Source organism: Hypanus sabinus, chromosome 17 (genome assembly GCF_030144855.1).
Source record: "Hypanus sabinus isolate sHypSab1 chromosome 17, sHypSab1.hap1, whole genome shotgun sequence".
NCBI classification, from domain to species: Eukaryota; Metazoa; Chordata; class Chondrichthyes; order Myliobatiformes; family Dasyatidae; genus Hypanus; species Hypanus sabinus.
Window position 1 is genome coordinate 59,892,579 of NC_082722.1, and position 19,016 is coordinate 59,911,594.

General features: G+C 38.8%; 1 protein-coding gene across 1 annotated transcript in view; it reads right to left on the minus strand.

The window, feature by feature from the left end:
* mlycd (malonyl-CoA decarboxylase) overlaps positions 1–19,016 on the minus strand; it is a 52,183-nt gene that overhangs the window by 4,379 nt on the left and 28,788 nt on the right. The window contains exons 3-4 of the mRNA XM_059993154.1: positions 15,259–15,415; positions 9,695–9,847 (exon numbers count right to left, since the gene is read on the minus strand). Coding sequence (XP_059849137.1) covers positions 9,695–9,847; positions 15,259–15,415 — 310 coding nt within the window. The remainder of the gene's footprint in view (positions 1–9,694; positions 9,848–15,258; positions 15,416–19,016) is intronic.

Consider the following 19,016-nt stretch of genomic DNA (forward strand, 5'->3'; position numbering starts at 1 on the left):
TGGCTGGGGTCGGGGCCCTATAACATACATAAAAAATTCCATAGTTTGGATTATATATAATTCTTTACATTCATCCAGAAGTGTGTGTGTATTACTGAGAGTTAAAAATGGAGCTCTTTTGATTGAATCTCCATTTGTATGTTGTTAATGAGCGCTGCATGCATTGATGATGTTATAATACGCACAGACTCAATACATGTCACTTAAGTTGAGTGAATTACAGTAAGTCCAATTTCCTAAAGAGCATCAGCATGATGCATCAACACATGAAAAAAAAGATTTTTGAATGACTTTCACGTTAAGAAGGGTGCAAATGCATTTTTTAAAAAATAAACCAATTATCAAGCAGTACCTGTCTCTCCACAATCTACCATGTCAGTCTCTCAGAATCTTGTAAATTTTGATGAGTTTATCTCTTATTCATCTAAACTTCCATGGCTCAGAAATTCAATTGCATACCATTTTGTTCAGCATTAAGACATACACACATTTTAGTTTACCTACAGTGACCACAATGATCCTGCGTGTCATTTACTTAGCAATACAGCGTGGAGTAGGCCCTTCGAACAGCACGGCCTTGACAATTCTGATTTAACCCTAACCTAATCAGGGGATAATTTACAATGATCAATTAATCCATCCAGTATGTCATTGTTCTGTGGGAGGAAACTGCAGAACCCAGGAAAAACCAACATATTCCACAGGGAGGGTATACGCACTCCTTAGAGGAAGCTGGAGCTGTACTCTGAACTCTGACACCCCAAGCTGTAATAGCATTGCATTAACTGCTAAGCTTCTGTGGCACCTTTCAAACCATTCTGGCTACTTTGTTGGAGTGAATCAAGTTTGTGTACCCTAATCAAGCAGAGGATGATTTTTTTTTGTCCAAAACTTGCTTTAGAGAATTGCAAGGGAAGTTAGAAAAGCCAATGTCTTCCAAGGTAGGTGAAAACTGGGGAATGTTGTTGACTCTTGAAAATGTTCCTTGTTCTGTACAATGTTTTTGATCCAGGTTTTACTCTATTTGTCATTACTGACAAAATGGACAATGTGAGGCTTGTAGTTTCAAAGAAACCTTTCTAGTCACCTATATTGGGACTTCAAAGGGACCTTAAAGGATAAACAGGTGCTGCCATTTGTGTGACCAGTATTTCATAAAATTTTGACAGACGTGACGTGGGGCAGTATTCATCAGCAAAATAAGTTACTGAGTGATGTTGACTTCGAAGTTCTAGTTGCCTCCCAGATAATCAAGTTGAACTGCACATCTGTGAAACTTGTTTGGTAGCTTGGCAATCAGACTGGGGGATAATGCACTGGGTATGAGAACCACTGCAAAGGCACCCAGGCAGAGCCTGCAAGTTCGCAAAAGTATACCAATCCATGCTTTAGTCTTGTTATCTCCTTTCACTGATAGTTGTACGAAGTGAGCCGCTGGGGTCAGGTCATAGGAAATCTTCTCTCTGGAGAAGGTAATGCCAAATGTTTTAGTGGCCAGGCTCTATGCAAGTTGGAATCTGGTTAGACCATAAGACACAGGAGCAGAATTAAGCCATTCAGCCCATCGACTCTGCTCTGGCATTTCAATATGGCTGATTTGTTATCCCTCTCAAACCCATTCTCCTAACTTCTACATGTAACCTTTGGCACCTTGATTAATCAAGACCTGTCAACCTCCACCTTAATGACTTGGCCTGCACAGCAGTCTGTGGCAATAAATTCCACAGATTCATCACCCTCTGGTGGCGATAAATAAGTTTTTCCTCAAGTGGCTCTAAATGGATGTCCTACTTAGGCTGGGGCTGTACCCTCTGATCTCAGACTCACCCACAGGAAACATCCTCTCCATATCCACTCTGTTTAGGCCTTTCAATATTTGATAGATTTCAATGAGGTTCTCCCCTACTCCCATTCTTTTAAACTCCAGTGAGTACAGGCCCAAAGCCATCAAACACTTAGGTTATCCCTTTCATTCCTGGGATCATTCTCATAAACCTGCTCTCGACCCTATATACGCTAGCACATCTTTTCTTAGATAAGGGGCCCAAAGCTGTTAACAACACTCCAAGTACTGACCCACACCTTATAAAGCCCCAGCATTACATACTTGCTTTTAAGTTCTAGTCCTCTCAAAATGAATGCTAACATTCCACTTGCCTTCCTTACTACTGATCCAACCTGCAAATTAATCTGCAGGGAAACCTGCATGAGGACACCCAAGCTGCTCTCATCTCAGAGTTTTGTATTTTCTTCTCACTTAGACAACAGTCCATGCCTTTATTTCTTCTGTCAAAGTGCATGATCGTACACTCCTTTACACTATATTCCATCTGCCATTTCTTTGTCCATTCCTGTAATCTGTCTAAGCCTTTCTGTAGACAACCTGCTTCCTCTGGGTACCCTCCACCTATCCTCCTATTGTTTGTAAACTTGGCCACAAATACATCAATTCTTCCATCCAAATCAATGACAGAAAATGGGAAAAGAAGTGGTCCCAACACTGACTTCTGCAGCACACCAACAGCCAATAGAACAGGCCCCCTTTAATCCCACTAAGTTCTAAGAAATACTGCAAGGTCACAACTCTCTCACAAATTACCCTGTTAAATATAATACTACTTTAATGGCATAGTATAATTAGCATCATTAAATTGGAGAGCAAACATCAAGAAATACTACCCCAGTGTAAAGCCCCAGAGGACGCAGTCAGTCAACCTGAAAATGACTGATTTATTTCTAAGCCAAGAAAGGACATTGGTGCAGGTGGTGCCTGATCTACTGATAACCACATTTTGTTTTATTTCAGATTTGCTGCTCATTCTGTTTATTTCTATTCCCTATTTTCTGCCCTTAAACAAAACTAAATTGCAGTCTTGTTTTGCCATTTATGCTGATCTTTCTTTTTGCAATCTAACATTCTTCTATCAAGGGACTAGCAAATAACTTTCCAGATGGCATCTGCTATTGGCAAACAGATGAACCGCTTGGAATAATTTTTTGCTTTCTTTACAGGGCACTTTTTCCTTCAGCTTTCATTGCTCTCTTCATTTAAAGTAACTGAAATGAGGTTTGTGACTCAATCACTATTTGGTGATGCTTTATCTGTATATTTAGTAAAGTGTGATGTATTTTTAATGCTTACTTTTCTAGCCTAACAAAAGGGTACAGTTATAAACTAAGCAAAATAGATTTCACAGCTTTTCAGTTTATTTTTAATTTGGGGTTTATCATACTTCATGCATACAGTTACAACTGATTAGAGGTGATACCTGTGGTGAATTAAAATAGGGGAGAGAATCTAGCTGCAAAATCTATGTCTGATGTACAGCAGAGCTCCAAAAAGTCAGAAACTGCTTAATGAAAGATGGCAAACTAATGGAGAGGATAGTAGAATCAGCATTTATATTAATTATATCTTTGCTCATAAATATCCAATGTTGAATTACAAGAAAAAAGACTATTGGTATGTAGTTTAAACTATATTGTGTAAGTATCAGCAAGGCATACAAAGTTAAGATTTATATAAAGAATTGCCATTTTCATTACTATAGGATTACATATTATAAATAATGTATTATAAGATTCTAGTTGAATTTATTTTCATTGCATTTTAAATGCAATGACAAAAGATCTCTACGTCATTAATTTAATGGATTAGCCATGGAAAAGATATGTGCATTATACATATACAAGCAAGAAATACTCTTCATATTGGTACAATCTTACCTATTAAATAATTTACTAATTCAACCATTCTGATATAATCTAACAGTGCAAGTGAAATTGATAGCAATCAGCATCAAAGTCTTTAAAAGTGGAAGACACAGGATTTTAGGTGTTTATTTAAGTAGCACAGAGTGGCATTGAAAAGTAATTCCCAGAATGGGGCGATAGTGAAGGAAAGACAGCTTCCTAAGGTAGAGGAAAAATAAGTGGGATTTCAGAACAAGAACAATGATGTGTGTGGGCTTTGTTGCTGCCTTTGGTTACTAACCAACTACAAAGCACACTATAAAAGTACAGTCATCACTGAATGGAGGTGAGCTTCTACAATTGCTTCTATTCTAAAATGAAAACACCGGAATTCAAGCAGAAAATCATTAATGTAGTGCATTGTTGGAATTGTCTTCATTCTTACTTACTACCCATTACGCCATTGATGCTTAGGGCAGCGACAAAGGTCCTTCATCTGTCTGTATAGAAGGGTTCTTCATTGCTGCTTCCGTAACAATTATTTTTGACCAGTCAGGGTTATTAGCCCTGAGCTGAACCTCCTAACCTGGAAGACCAATGGACCACTCTTAGTCTGGCCTCTACCCTTTGAGCTGTTTGGCATGGGTGATCCTACCAAGAGTCAAAGCACAAGGCCCTGACTCCAAGCAACAAACAGTTGCAAGAAAAATTTTGTGAACCCTTTGCTATTACCTGTTTTTTTGCATTAATTACTCATAAAACGTGATCTGATCTTCATCTAAGTCACAATAATAGACAATTGACGCTACGCCCAGTGAATGTTATCCAGGCTTTCTGTGTTTTGGATATGGACTTGGACTACAGATTTTTTTTCAGTCTTAATAGATTTATATTCTGTGTTTTTCACCCTATTTGTCTTGATTTTTTTGGGCAGGGAGGGGAGATTTGGGTGTTGATGAACATGATGCCTTTCTTTTCTTTCTTGGTTTCATGGCTACCCAGAGAAGAAATTCAGAGTTGCATACTTTGATAATAAATGACCCTTCGAAACACAATATGCCTAAACTAATAACACACAAACAATTGTACTTTTCCCATCTTCATTGAACTCATTGCTTAATTATTCACAGTCCAGGCTGGAAGAAGTCTCTGAACCTTTATCTTTAATAACAGGTAGGACCTCCTTTAGCAGCAATAACCTCCATCAAACGTTTCCTGTAGTTGCTGATCAGACTTGCACAATGACTAGAAGGAATTTTAGACCATTCCTCCATACAAAACTGTATCAGTTCATCAATATTTCTGGGATACCTTGCATAAACAACCCTCTTCAAGTCATGCCACAGAATCACAATTGGGTAAAGATCTGGACTCTGACCCGGCCACTCCAAAACACAAATTTTCTTCTTTTTAAACCATTCTGTTGTCGATTTACTCTTGTGTTTCGGATCATTATCTTGTTGCATCACCCAACTTCTATTAAGCTTCAGGTGACGGACCGCTTCCCTGACAGTCTTGTGTAAAATGTCTTGATACAATTTTGAATTAATTGTTCCCTCAACAATTGCAAGCTGTCCACGCCCTGAGGCAGCAAAGCAGCCCCAAACTATGGTGCTCCTTCCACGATGCTTCACAGTTGGGATGAGGTTTTGGTGTTGGTGTGAAGTGCCCTATAGTGGTGTGCATTTCTGCTCAAAAGTTCAGCTTTTGTCTCATCTGTCCACAGAACATTGTCCCAGAAGCTTTATGGACATCCAGGTGGCCTTTTGCAAACTTGAGATGTGCTTTTTTTTGAGGGGAGAGCAGTGGTTTCCTCATTGGTGTCCTTCCATGAACACTATCTTTTTCCAGTGTTTTTCTTATAGTGGTCACATAAACATAGATTTTAGCAAGTTCTAGAGATTTCTGCAGGTCTTTTGCTGTTACCCTTGAGTTATTTTTCACCTCCTTCAGCATTGCACATTGTGCTCTTGGTGTGAATCTTTGCAGGCCACTCCTAGGGAGAGTACAACAGCACTGAGTTGCCTCCATTTGCAGACATTTTCTCTTACTGTGGACTGATGAACACTCAGGTCTTTCAAAATGCTTTTCCAGCCTTTTCCAGCTTCATGCATTTCCACAATTCTTCTAAGGTCCTCTGAAAATTGTTTTGATTAAGGTGCAGTGCATATAAACAGATCTTTCTTGAGAAGAGCAGGCTCTATCAGTAACTTGACTATCATTTTTTTAATATAGGACAGGGCACCTCTACAACCCACATCTCCAATCTCATCTCCTTGATTGCAACACCTGAATCCAAGAGCTTTTGTGGAAGGCATTACCCCTGAAGTTCAAATACATTTTTGAATCTACAGTGTGGTTGGTTAAATGGTGTACTCAGTATTGACAAGAAGTAGTACAATTGTTTGTGTGTTATTAGTTTAGGCATATTGTTTGCTTATTATTGTGACTTGGATGAAGATAAGATGACATCTTATGAGTAAATAATGCAGAAAACCAGGTAATTGCAAACTTTTTCTTGCAACTGTTGCTCTCTGGGTCATTGAAGCACAAAAGCCTCCAAACCCTTTTGCAAGGTTGTGTCCTTTTGCAGGAATTTTCCTTTTCAGCTGTATGAAAAGCCAAAGGCATCATTTTAAAAGTATTGGACAGAGGATATCCCATGTGTTGCAGCCAGTAAGTATTGTTCAACCACCATCAAAAGACACCATCATCTTCCTGTCTGTCGGAATTTGTTGGGGTGAAAATTATCTGCTACACTTACTCTATCACAATACCTACAACTCAAAATAGCTCAGTAATTGTAAAGATTCCAGAGGTATTGAGTCCATGGAAGGTTTGGTATCAATATAAATCCTGCTTCCTTTTATTTTTACTTTGGTTTAGTTTGCAGCAAAGGATTTGTGGGGGACTAATTTCCATTTTCAGCATTTATTTAATAGACCATAAGCAGATTGATCACATCCATTGTCTAAAGAACATTATTTACACTGGGCCTCATATACAATAATAGGGATAAACCTGTGAAAGAAGCTCTCACTCACCACTTTGGTGTCTATTGGTTGCCGACTTCATTGAATTGTATCTAAAGCTAAACATCCTGAAAAGTAAGTCTAGATTTAACATACTAAAGCTATAATGTGACAGGATATGAATAATAAAACAGATGATGAAATTGGTACCTGGGCAGACCTGTTCTCAGCTTTACTGCCTCTCAAATCTGTCAAATTTTAAAGTGTTTCTGAGTGAACACTCAGCTTCCTGTGACAGAGCTCCACGTAGATCTGTTCAGTGGTGATGAGGGCTTTACCCATGATGGTCTGGCCCATATCTGCTACTTTTTGTAGGCGTTTCCATACAAGGGCACTGGTGTTTACATACCAGACTGTGACACAACCAATTAATATACGCTTCACCATACATCTATAGAAGCTTGTTAAAGTTTTAGATTCAGCCTGTCACCTTTGCAAATTTCTAAGTAGAGGTGCTGTCAAGCTTTCTTCATAATGGCACTAATGTATTGGATCCAGGATAGATCCTCCAAAATGATTACAGCTAGGAATTTAAAATTGCTGACTCTTTCCACTCTAATCCCCCAATAAGAACTGGCCTATGAACCGGCAGTTTCTCCCTCCAGAAGTCAATATTCATCTCCTTGGTCTTGCTGACAGTGAGAAAGTGGTGGTTGTTGTGGTATCAATCAGCCAGGTTTTCAAACTCCCTCCTATATGTTGATTTGGCACTACCTTTGATTCAGCCGATGGCAGTGGGAAACAGCATGAAGGCAAAAGATGACATTGCAGTTATTGGCTAGACAACACAAGAAACTGAATCAATCCTTCACATATGAATAATTTAACATAATAATTTTCACAGTTTTCCATCAAGGCTTCCATCAATGCACTTGGTAACTTGGTAACTGTGTGAGCAACGTCAAAGTTTGAGGTTCAGATAATTGTAGTCAGCAAGTGTACAGTTTACACAAAAATTACTTTCCCTCCTGTGGTTGCTTAGAAGTAGAATTTGAAGTTCAGTGTACTTTACTGTAATAGAAGGAAAATAGGGATTAGGCTAGAGAATGCTAAGGAAAGGCACTAAATTAATCATTAAAGAAATGGATATTGAGTATCTAAAAAAAATGAGAAATTGTAAGATATGAGAAGCAAATTCCAAGAGGTCAGCTAAAGTGACTGACAATGCAGAAAAGGAAAATGTATATTGAAAGAGTAAATTCCAACAATATGTTGAAAAGAAACACAGCAAATAGAATTTTAAAATTGCCAAGAACTCAGTAAAAAAGCTGATCATAATATATATATATATGTGTGTGTGTGTGTGTGTGTATGTGATTTTTAATTAATTTTCCCCCCTCACACGCAGTTCATTCGTTCGTTACATGCCATGTCATAGGATGCGGGCGATCTTGGTCTTTCCATGATCATGATTGTTGCTGGCAAATTTTTCTATAGAAGGTTCCATTGCCTTCTTCTGAGCAGCATCTTCACAAGACATGTGATCCCTGATCCCACCCATTACCAATAGTCTTCAGAGATTGTCTGCCTGGCATCAGTGGTCACATAACCAGAACTTGTGATATGCACCAGCGGCTCATATTACCATCCATCACCTGCTCCCATGGCTTCTTGTGACCCTGATCAGGGGAGCTAAGCAGGTGCTACGCCTTGCCCAAGAGTGACCTACTGGCTAGCAGAGGGAAGGAGTACCTTACATCGCCTTTGGTAGAGATGTAGCTCCACTCTGCACCCAACAGATACAACTGTTGGTTACATTAGCAGTGCAGTGATACAAGCTAAACACTTGGTAATGTGAAGATGTCAATCATCCTGTTAACAGGTAGTAGAATAATAATATTGAGACTGCTGGTGAATGCAAGTCAATTGACAACTTGGCTTGAGTATCAAAATTGAAATTCAATGCTGGTTAGTTTGAAAAGCACATGTACACAGACTGAGCCACTGTATAAATCTTCACTTGAATAAACAAGGGCGTCATGCTACTGGGACAGATTATTTTATGTTACCTTAGCAACTTTGAAAAATTATGCAAAAATTAATCTCAACATAGGTATTATTATATGTTATGTGTACTACTACACTTTACGCCCTGGTTTGATGATGTATACAATCATATACATTATAAGGCTATATATTATAATATAGTTAAATGACAATAAACTTGACTATTATAGATGTGTCTAATTTCTTGTATTAATTTATTTTGATCCTTTCATTAAAAGTAAATTTCTAAGTAGATGTCTTTCACTAGAAAGAATAATTACTGTGTTTCATATGATTGGGAAAATAGCATATGATTGAGCATCAATCCACACTAGTGAAGGGGGTCATTAATTTCGTCAGAACTGATAGCCTCAGAGAGCTGAGAGGTGCAGATGAAGTGAGAAATGGAAACAGCACAGAGGGAAAACAAGGTTATTTTGTTCTAAACCTTTGCTCTACCAGAACTAGCACTACTGACTGATAACAGACTTACAAAAAAAACTGAAAATAATTTTTTTTTCAGCACTGACAACTCCAGTCTTGATGCAAAATAAAAGCAGACTATTTCAGTGAAATTAGGTTAGCACAAAACAAAATCAGTTTAGGGAAGAAGCAGTGACAAGCCAGTGGAAACATGGGTCTGAAATAATACATACTATACTGTTTGAGTGAAAATTAATTGAGAAAGATCAATTTATCTTTTACTCTCCACAGTTTAAATTCTGAACTCCATCTACAATCCAGTATATTACAAGTGATAAATAGATAAATTTTATAACATACTTTTAGGGTAACATATAAAAGAATGGCCATCAGTGATAGGTAGGAACATCGAAACAATGTATAATCTATTCTGCAGTTATCAGACATGTTTTGCGGCAAGCTAAGCTCACTTATTGACATTGAACACTAATTGAGCTAATACCAGTTATTGTTGAACAGTGATCCTTGCAGACTACATACTTACTGTGACTAAGACCTACCTGTAACTCTTTTACTACTCGCTTGATGAGATAATTTCCAAGCTCTACCTCTTGCAGTCCTGGTTGTGTAGAACTGATGGAGTAGAAAATAGCTGTAGTGATCTTGTTAACGTCTTCAGTCATTTCAGGAGTGGGATCCCGTCCAACAATAGCCTACCACAAAACATTAATATAAAACTAAAACCCTTATCCTTTTCCACTATCCACTTTCCTTTCAAACATTGGATGCACATTAGACATACAATTGTACAACTTTTGTAAGAAAATACTAACTTTAATTTTCATCTAAACATAAAGTTCCAAAATTATGGCTACAAACATGTCTAGGATTCAATCTTGAAGCTAGGTGACTTTGTTCTCTAAATACGTCAATGATTTACTATTGATTTCACATCTCCTCCATTTCATTTGTGCTTTCAGTCGCAGTCTCCAAACCAGACCTAAGACTGACATAAAATAACAAACCTAATCAAACTCCTCCATATCCAGGCCCCCAATTCATGGCACATTGTATTGGCTTCCCCTTAGTGGTCACTGAATTCAGTTTACCCCTTGGTCCTTAATTCCAGACTTGACCAAATGCAATGACCCTCACTTCACTTTAGGAGATAAGCTAATTGTTCCATGTTTGAGCTGAGCAATCCTGATGAAACCTAAACAAGGTATTAATGAGCAGGGTTATTAATGTCCCTTTGACAGCCTAGCCAATGACACTGTTCATCACTCAGCTAAGAATCCCAATGCCAATCAATTCATTGTCTCTTATACTCATGTACTGAAGGATGACAATAAACAATCTCGAATCCTGGATGTAAGTTACTTGAAGATAGTAGTTAGCTTGGTTCAATCTGATTGGACAGGACATGCCTGGAGAATTCTGCACATTGTCAGATGTCAGTCTTGTAACTGCACTGGTACAGCTTGGCTCAAGGCTCAACCGTTTCTGTAGTTCATGTCCTTAGTACTACCAAGAGGATGTTGTCAGGCCTTATTAACTTTGTTGTATCCAATCTCTCAACCATGGAGTGAATAGAAAAGGTTGGAAACTAGCTTCCCTGATAGTGGGTTTCTCAGGAGGAAACTGGGATAGATCACCCACTGAACACTTCTGACTAAATACAGTTGTCACCAGCTGGGCCTTTTTTAACATTGTGGATGGGAGGTCCTTGGAGGTTTAGTTGCCCACCACAAACCAAGACTTGATGAGGGACGACCCAGAATTTTGATCAAATTATGAAGTTGTGGGATTGCTTACTCTGCATATTCTATGCAGTTTCTGTTGATAGAGCACGTAAATAACCCTGTATTGTAGCTTGACCAGATAAACACCCTATTGCTGGTATGCCTGCTATTGCTGCTAGCACACTGAACCAGGGTCAAATCGTTGGCTTGACTGTAACAGGCAATGAGATTACGGATTGTGCTGATGTACATTGCTGCTGAAGGACTACCACAGTGCTTCATTGAAATTCAGCTTTGAATTGGCACATTTCTTCTGAATTTATCCTATTTAGTGCAATTGTACTGTCACGTAAATGAGGAAAGGGGTTCATGATGTAAAGATGGGACTTTGTGCCATAAAGATGTATGGATAGAAGAGTTCACTCTTATGAGACTTTCAAGTGATCATGATCAATAATGAACTAGTCATTGTATAATTGGTTTTTAAGACTCTCTCAACTGTATTATAAAGCTGTAAAAGAAAGTTAAATATCCTAGTACTATTAACACAGAGAGCCCAGAGTTTGTTTTCTTTAATAAAAAAAAGTTTATGCATCCTTTTGTGTCTGACATTCTGTTAAATTAGAATGCTTACATTTCCTAACTCTCTATCATTATTTCTTTTTTATTATATTTGGTTTTCTGTGGAGAAAATCAAATACAATAAAAAAGAAATAAAAGTTTATGGAAATGTATGGCACAGAAGGAGGGCATGATATCTCTGCCAGTTGATGAGAGCAATCTAATATAAACCCATTTCACAGTTCCTGGTTCACAGGCTTGAGATCACTGTACATCTAATGCACATCCAAATGTGACTTAAGTGCAATGATCATTTCTGCCTCCACATCCCTATGAGAAGCAAGTTCTAGACCATACACAACATATGGATAAGAAATTATCATGTCTTTTCAACAAATAAAATCTATGTACCCTTGCCAATTATGTCAACAAGAGTTCTTCTTATCTATTGTAATTATACACATAATTTTACACTTTCAATTAGATGATGTCTTGGTTTGCTATGTTTCAAACAAATACAATCCTCCCCAAGTCTGACAGCGTGTTGGCATGCTCATAAATCTCCTCCACATCTGTTCTAAGATCATTACAACCTTCTGTAACCAGATGGAATTAAGCATTCAAAATACATACACTCAATTAATATTTTGTTGTTTGGGCATAACCTCCCTTGTGCTATATTCTATATTTTGCCTAATAAAAGGAAGTTTCTTAATGACTACTCTGCTACTTTCAGAGACATTATTACATGCACTTGTCATTCCAACATCCAGTGCATTCTTTCTCATGCCTTGTTTGATCTATGCTGAATTGAATTCCATTAGCAATTAAGCTCTCCATCCAGACTAATAATACATTTCAACAAATTTCTTTTTTAAATCAACCTTTCAAGCCAAGGTAAAATTAATTTTGACCAGATCAGTCATGACACGATGGGCTAATTCTTTATACAACGATCTAATCAGTAACTACAAATAGAAGCTGCAGTATAAATTTACTAGTGACTTCTTTGATCACATCCAACCTTGTCCCTTGGCTGCCTCAAAATTTATACAGTACTGTGCATAAGTCTTAGGTACATATTATATGTAGCCTAAGACATTTGCACAGTATTGCAGTAATTTTATGCATCGCACTGTACTGCTGCTGCATAAAAAAAAATCATGACACATATGAGTGAAGATAAACCTGATTCTGATATGGGTCTCTATTGTGGACTAAGAGTGGGGGAGTGGGAAGAGGACAGGGAAAGCGTTGGGAAAAGAGGAAAGGAGAGGAGAGGAAGTGGGAAGCACCAGAGGGAAATTCTGTAATAATCAATAACAAATTGTTATGAATCAAATGACCCTGCCTTATGTGTCTGCAGCCAAGTCACAATATAATTACTATGGTCTTCCCTGCCACCTATCCCACACTTATTCTGTGGCACTCCATCTTTGCCATTCCCAACATCCTTTGCTCCCGCCAGCTTTACAAACTCACTCTCCACTCCATATTGACAAATAGAGTACTGTACAAAAGTCTTAAGACACTCTAGCTATATACATGTGTGCCAAAGACTTTTCTACTCTACTGTATCTTATTTAATCAAGTTTAAGACATTTATTTGTATCACAAAATAATCAGAATGAATAGTATGATATAAATGTTAGCTATTCCTCTATTACTTTGTCTTTTAGAGCCCAGTTATCCACCTGAGCCAGATGGGACTAAACCTTATATGTGTAAATATTGGGTTGTGTTATGTTGGATTGAATTAAATACTTACAATTTGGGCTTGTTTTAGGTTGGACCATGCTGTGCCAGCTCAGCACTTTATGCAGAATAATTTCAGGTTCATTTACTTGTTTCTATCTTCAAGCAGGACAACAGCATGTTTGAGATTATTATACCTACAAAATTAGCATGGTTGGGAATAGGAAAAAGTGAAAGCACTTGAACTCCTATTGGGATAGCTTTAGGTCGTTTTAATTACTTATTTTTAGTAGCAATCTAGTTAGGATCTATTTCACCTGGACCTGACATTGTATCTGAATTCTTAAATGCCAATGGACATATCTTTCCTCGCTCTTATAGTCCTAGAATTCTACATGTGCCAATAAAATTTCTACCAAAACCAAAGCAATGTATGGTTACAAATTTACCAATGATGCCTGTGATTTTCTTCCTGGGCCTTTCATATGAATGATACACATATGGCCCAGATACTAGCTGCCAACAATGTACATATGAACATCTCTTTTGTAAAAAAAGAACCAATGCTTTTTTGGCATATATGATGAATAAACTCTTCTCGGGCTACCTGTAGCTGCTGGTAGCCCAAAAAGAGTTTATTCCTCTCTTTTGTATATATTGATAACGTAAGCTGGCCTATACAAAGGCACATGAAGCCATCTTCAACACAGGTTAAGAGTACTGCTCCAGTACTGGCAAGCTGACCTTAAAGCATCTAGCAGATGTTCTCTTTCAGATCCCGTAACATTGCAGAATACACATTGATAAAGATCTGAGCATACCCTCACCCCCATAGTACCCCCAGAGGCTGACTACAACTACTAAATCTCCCTACAATATCTTGACCTTCATGATGCTGATCACAGCAACCATCAACCTATTTTGCCAAACTGATTTTCCTGTATGCCCAAGGCCTGCACTATTTGAACACAAAACCTTGGGCTTCTGTGCAAGAGCTTTGCAGCTGTGGACTATTAAATACATTCACTGCCTTTCACACACAGTACTTTGAATCTGTACCATTCAGCCACTAATATATTTCTGATGCCAGCAGGTATTTTAAACCCTCATATCTACTTCATCAGCAGCTGCTCATTTGCAGGATCTCTTATGTTTGCTATTCCAATTAGTAATGAAGTTAGTGAAATCTTTTGCAACTCTCGTTGTAATTTTTTCAGACCTAGCCAAATTTTCCAAACACGTTTGCTCTTTCTTCTGCCGAATGTATCGGGTACTGGTACAGCAGGGGATGGGGATCACTGGCACAAGACTTACTGAAACAAGACTGTTATTTTGTTTTCTACTTCAATTCATATAGTTGATCTTTCATTATGTGCCACGTAGTATGACGTGGGCGAACATGGTCTTTTCATGATGATTGTTCTTTACAAATTTTTCCATAGAAATTGTCTGCCATTGTCTTCTTCTGGACAGTGTCTTTACAAGATGGGTGACTCCAGCCATTATCAATACTCTTCAGAGATTGTCTGCCTGGCATCAGTGATCACACAACCAGGACTTGTGATATGCTCTGGCTGCTCATACGACCAACTATCGCAGGTTTTGGGTGAGAATGATCAGGGGCTAAGCAGGTGTTTCTCACCTTGCCCAAGGGTGACTTGCAGGCTAGTGGACAGAAGGAATGCCTTACACCTCCTTTAGAAGAGACATATCTCCACCTCACTCTCTGAAGTTTAGTGAAATGAAAAAAAGGGCACAAGAAGCAGTATTTTACTCATCATTACTCAGACTTCCAATGAAATTTTTGTATATTCTCCTGATGGCTGTATTTTAATAGTTCATTCAGTGAATGAGATGTTCAACAACGTAACCCTCCCACCCCTTTAATTTCTTGAGTTTAGATTTTATGCTCGCATCTCTAGAGTTAACCTACAACCTAATGACTAACTCACTGGTAAAACTGCTACCACTGAGCAATGGCTAATTAATTGAAAATTAACAATCTTTATGAGTAATTTAACCAGGACATTTTATTTTTGAATATTCCATTGATACATTTTATTTAATTTATAAATACTGGGTTCTGACTAACAACCACTGTAAACTAGTAGTAATAATAAGCTCACCTGTATATTTTTAGATATATCATCTGTTAGTGCTACATGTAGAACTATCAGAGGTTCACCCGGCATGGTACCATGTGTGAAAACATAGCACCTTCTATAAGGTCCAACTCGGCGTTTAATGTCAGTCCAGCTTCTGACTGGATGCACTGCTTCATATCTGAAAGAAATAAATGACACATTCAAGCTGTATTCAAGGTTAAGTGAAGGAATGTTGTCCTGTTACACAAGTTTAGGGAGCAAGTAGCCATTTAAAAGTTGGTCCTCAAAGATTTTCACCTTTAACTACAACTTGGATTGCTTCTGGTGCCACAAGTTACTGAGTATAAGAATAGATAGATCAGATGAATGCATGGCTGAAGGAAGTTAGTATAGCAGGAGAGGATTTAGGCTCCTGGATCACTGGGAGCATTTCTGGAGAAGCAATATGTGTTGCATGTTAATCAGATAGGATCTGTGTTGGGAGCAACAAATAACCTGCTGTAGGAACTCAGCAGGTTAAACAGCATCTCCCCTAGAGGAGGAGGCAAACTGTCAATATTTTGTGTCAAAGCTGAGTAGGAGGACTGAGAATGGAGAGGGAGGATAGCCAGTTAAAAGAGAAGACAAGCAATGCAGAATGCAATAAAGCCATGATTGGCGTACTGAGGAATCTCAGCTTATTAACAAATATTAAATGGGCTTGCAAGACTGAGAAGGGATGAACGTTTCAAGGTGTGCCTTGGAGAGCTTTTTGACACATTAGGTACATAGGTCAACCTGGACCTCATCTTCAAGAATGTAGCTGGTTAGGTGGAAAATGAGAAGGGTACCATTTTGGAGATAGTGACAATAACTCAATAGATTTTAAACTGATTGTTGAAAAGGTGGATCATTAATAAAGGTCTTAAATTGGGGGAGGAAAATTGGAAGCATCTACTTGCAAGTTAGTCTATGTGTACATGCAGTTCATGTGTACAAAGCTAGGCAGGGAGTTAAACACTTTCTCAAAAATCACCCAAGCTGGAAGCTTTCTTCAATGTTTCTAATGAGAGCTAACTTGTGGAACAATATTGCTGTTTTAAGAGCACATGAAGAGTGGACTGAGATGGATGTTTTTCTTCCATGTGCTTCAAATCAAAATCCAAATTAATCCACCTTTTCAACAATCAGTTTAAAATCTATTGAGTTATTGTCACTATCTCCAAAATGGTACCCTTCTCATTTTTCACCTACCCAGCTACATTCTTCAAGATGAGGTCCAGGTTGACATGTCATATCCTGCATGGAGGTCGGTGACCAGTGGTGTGCCTCAGGGATCTGTTCTGAGACCCTTACTCTTTGTGATTTTTATCAATGACCCGGATGAGGAAGTGGAAGGATGGGTTAGTAAGTTTGCTGATGACACAAAGATTGGAGGTGTTGTGGATAGTCTGGAAAGCTGTCAGAGGTTACAACGGGACATTGATAGGATGCAAACTGGGCTGAGAAATGGCAGATGGAGTTCAACCCAGATAAGTGTGAAGCGGTTCACTATGGTAGGTCAAATATGATGGCAGAATATAGTATTAATGGTAAGATTCTTGACAGTGTGGAGGATCAGAGGGTTCTTGGGGTCTGAGTCCATAGGACGCTCAAAGCAGCTGCGCAGGTTGACTCTGTGGTTAAGAAGGCATATGGTGTATTGGCCATCATCAATCGTGGAATTGAATTTAAGAGCCAAGAGGTAATGTTGCAGCTATATAGGACCCTGGTCAGACCCCACTTGGAGTACTGTGCTTAGTTCTGGTCGCATCACTACAGGAAGGATGTGGAAGCCATAGAAAGGGTGCAGAGGAGATTTACAAGGATGTTGCCTGGATTGGGGAGCATGTCTTACAAGAATAGGTTGAGCGAACTCGGCCTTTTCTCCTTGGAGCAAAGGAGGATGAGAGGTGACCTGATAGAAGTGTATAAGATGATGAGAGGCACTGATAGTGTGGATAGTCAGAGGCTTTTTCCCCAGGGCTGAAATGTTTGTCACAACAGCACACAGGTTTAAGGTGCTGGGGAGAAGGTACAAAGGAGATGTCAGGGGTAAGATTTTTACTCAGAGAGTGGTGAGTGCGTGGAATGGGCTGCCAGCAATGGTGGTGGAGGCGGATGTGATAGGATCTTTTATGAGACTTTTGGATAGGTACATAGAGCTTAGAAAAATAGAGGGTTATGGGTAAGCCTAGTAATTTCTAAGGTAGGGACAGGTTTGGCACAATCTCATGGGCCGAAGGGCCTGTATTGTGCATAGGTTTTCTATGTTCTACGTTCTAATCCACATAGAAAATGATATTAAAAAAACAGCTTATGTATAGGAAGTGATGTTCATACAAAATAAACTGCATACAAAACAAACAGCGCCTCCAGAGGTCAGAACACTCCCCACCTAGTATCCATAGGATGTCTTAACTACTAAAACTAAAAGTCAAACGATCATTTCATTAAGTCTTTGGCAAAAGGAGGATAGTCTCAGAGAATAGTCTTGAAAACAGTCTTATTACAGTCTTTAACCATTCTCACTTCAAAAATGTTGGCCTTGATTACCATTTGCTCTTGGTAATGACTAGTGAGCAGAGAGGTGGTAAAATGCTTACCCAGAATGATAATTGTATGAGTTATCTCTGAAGTGAGCTGTACCCTCTTAATACCTCTCACAAAGCCCCCTCAGTGTCAAGAAATGGACAGAGTTTACTGAGGTAACTTTGGATTGGGAGAAGTTCCTCTGCATACACTATTCTTTGAACAACAAGAAAGATTCTCACCATTGCCCGTTTCAGATGCTATGTGCTAACAGATTGCTTACAAATGTACCAGAAACAGTAAAGGTTGTCTTTGGCTACTCTTGTAAAGGAATGAGAAATATGCAAGAGCCAGACAATTGCTCTGGTAAGCAACTTCCAGCTTGAAAATCACTCCAAGCATGCACTGCCAAGTTGGAGCAGTGATAAATGAATGATGTTAGTTGAGGCTTGAGTACTTAGTTGGACATCTACCTCAGGGTCAGAGAAGTCAAGAGTCTCCTGCTGACTATGTTCTTCTTGAGGATCTGCTGGAGACACTAACTCAGTATAATTGTTCCTTAATCTCTCCATGAACTCCACATAATGATCCTTCATTTCTGTTATTCTCCTCAAATGTGTGACTGAGGGACATGAGATGACTAATGGCTTGCTCTGTTGTTTGGTAGAAGTGTCATGAAGAGCAGTAAGGTAGGAGAGATACCAAACTGTTTGAATTCTCATTTTGTTCATGATTCAGAGGAATATATCTTCAAAGGAAAGTGCTAGCTTGTAATCATCTTCCAAGTGACAGGTGATCAGCTTGCCTAAATCCGACTGAGCAGAGGTAAGTATGGTCTGCTTATCTACAATATTCTCTTTCATACAGATTCTACTCTCAGGGTCTAAATGGCTTGGGGGCCCACTCTCCAGAGCATTAATTTTAAATGGACTGATAGTGGACCATCGAGGTAGCTTTCACCCCTATGACCCAACACAAGTCCAGTCATTGGGCACAAGGTGCATTGTGCCAACCACTGCACTGTTCACATACCTTACGTGCACAGATGGTGTCTCTGCCTAGCACAGAATAATCTCAGCAGAAGAGTCAAGTGGGGCAATTTTATCAGCTATGGCGTTAAGATGTGAATAACCTCATGCAGCTTCATGAGTTGGCTTTTCTTTCAGCAACTTCTGATGTTCCAGAACATGTCTTTAGACTGTAGAAGTAAGTAGCTACATATGATGGAT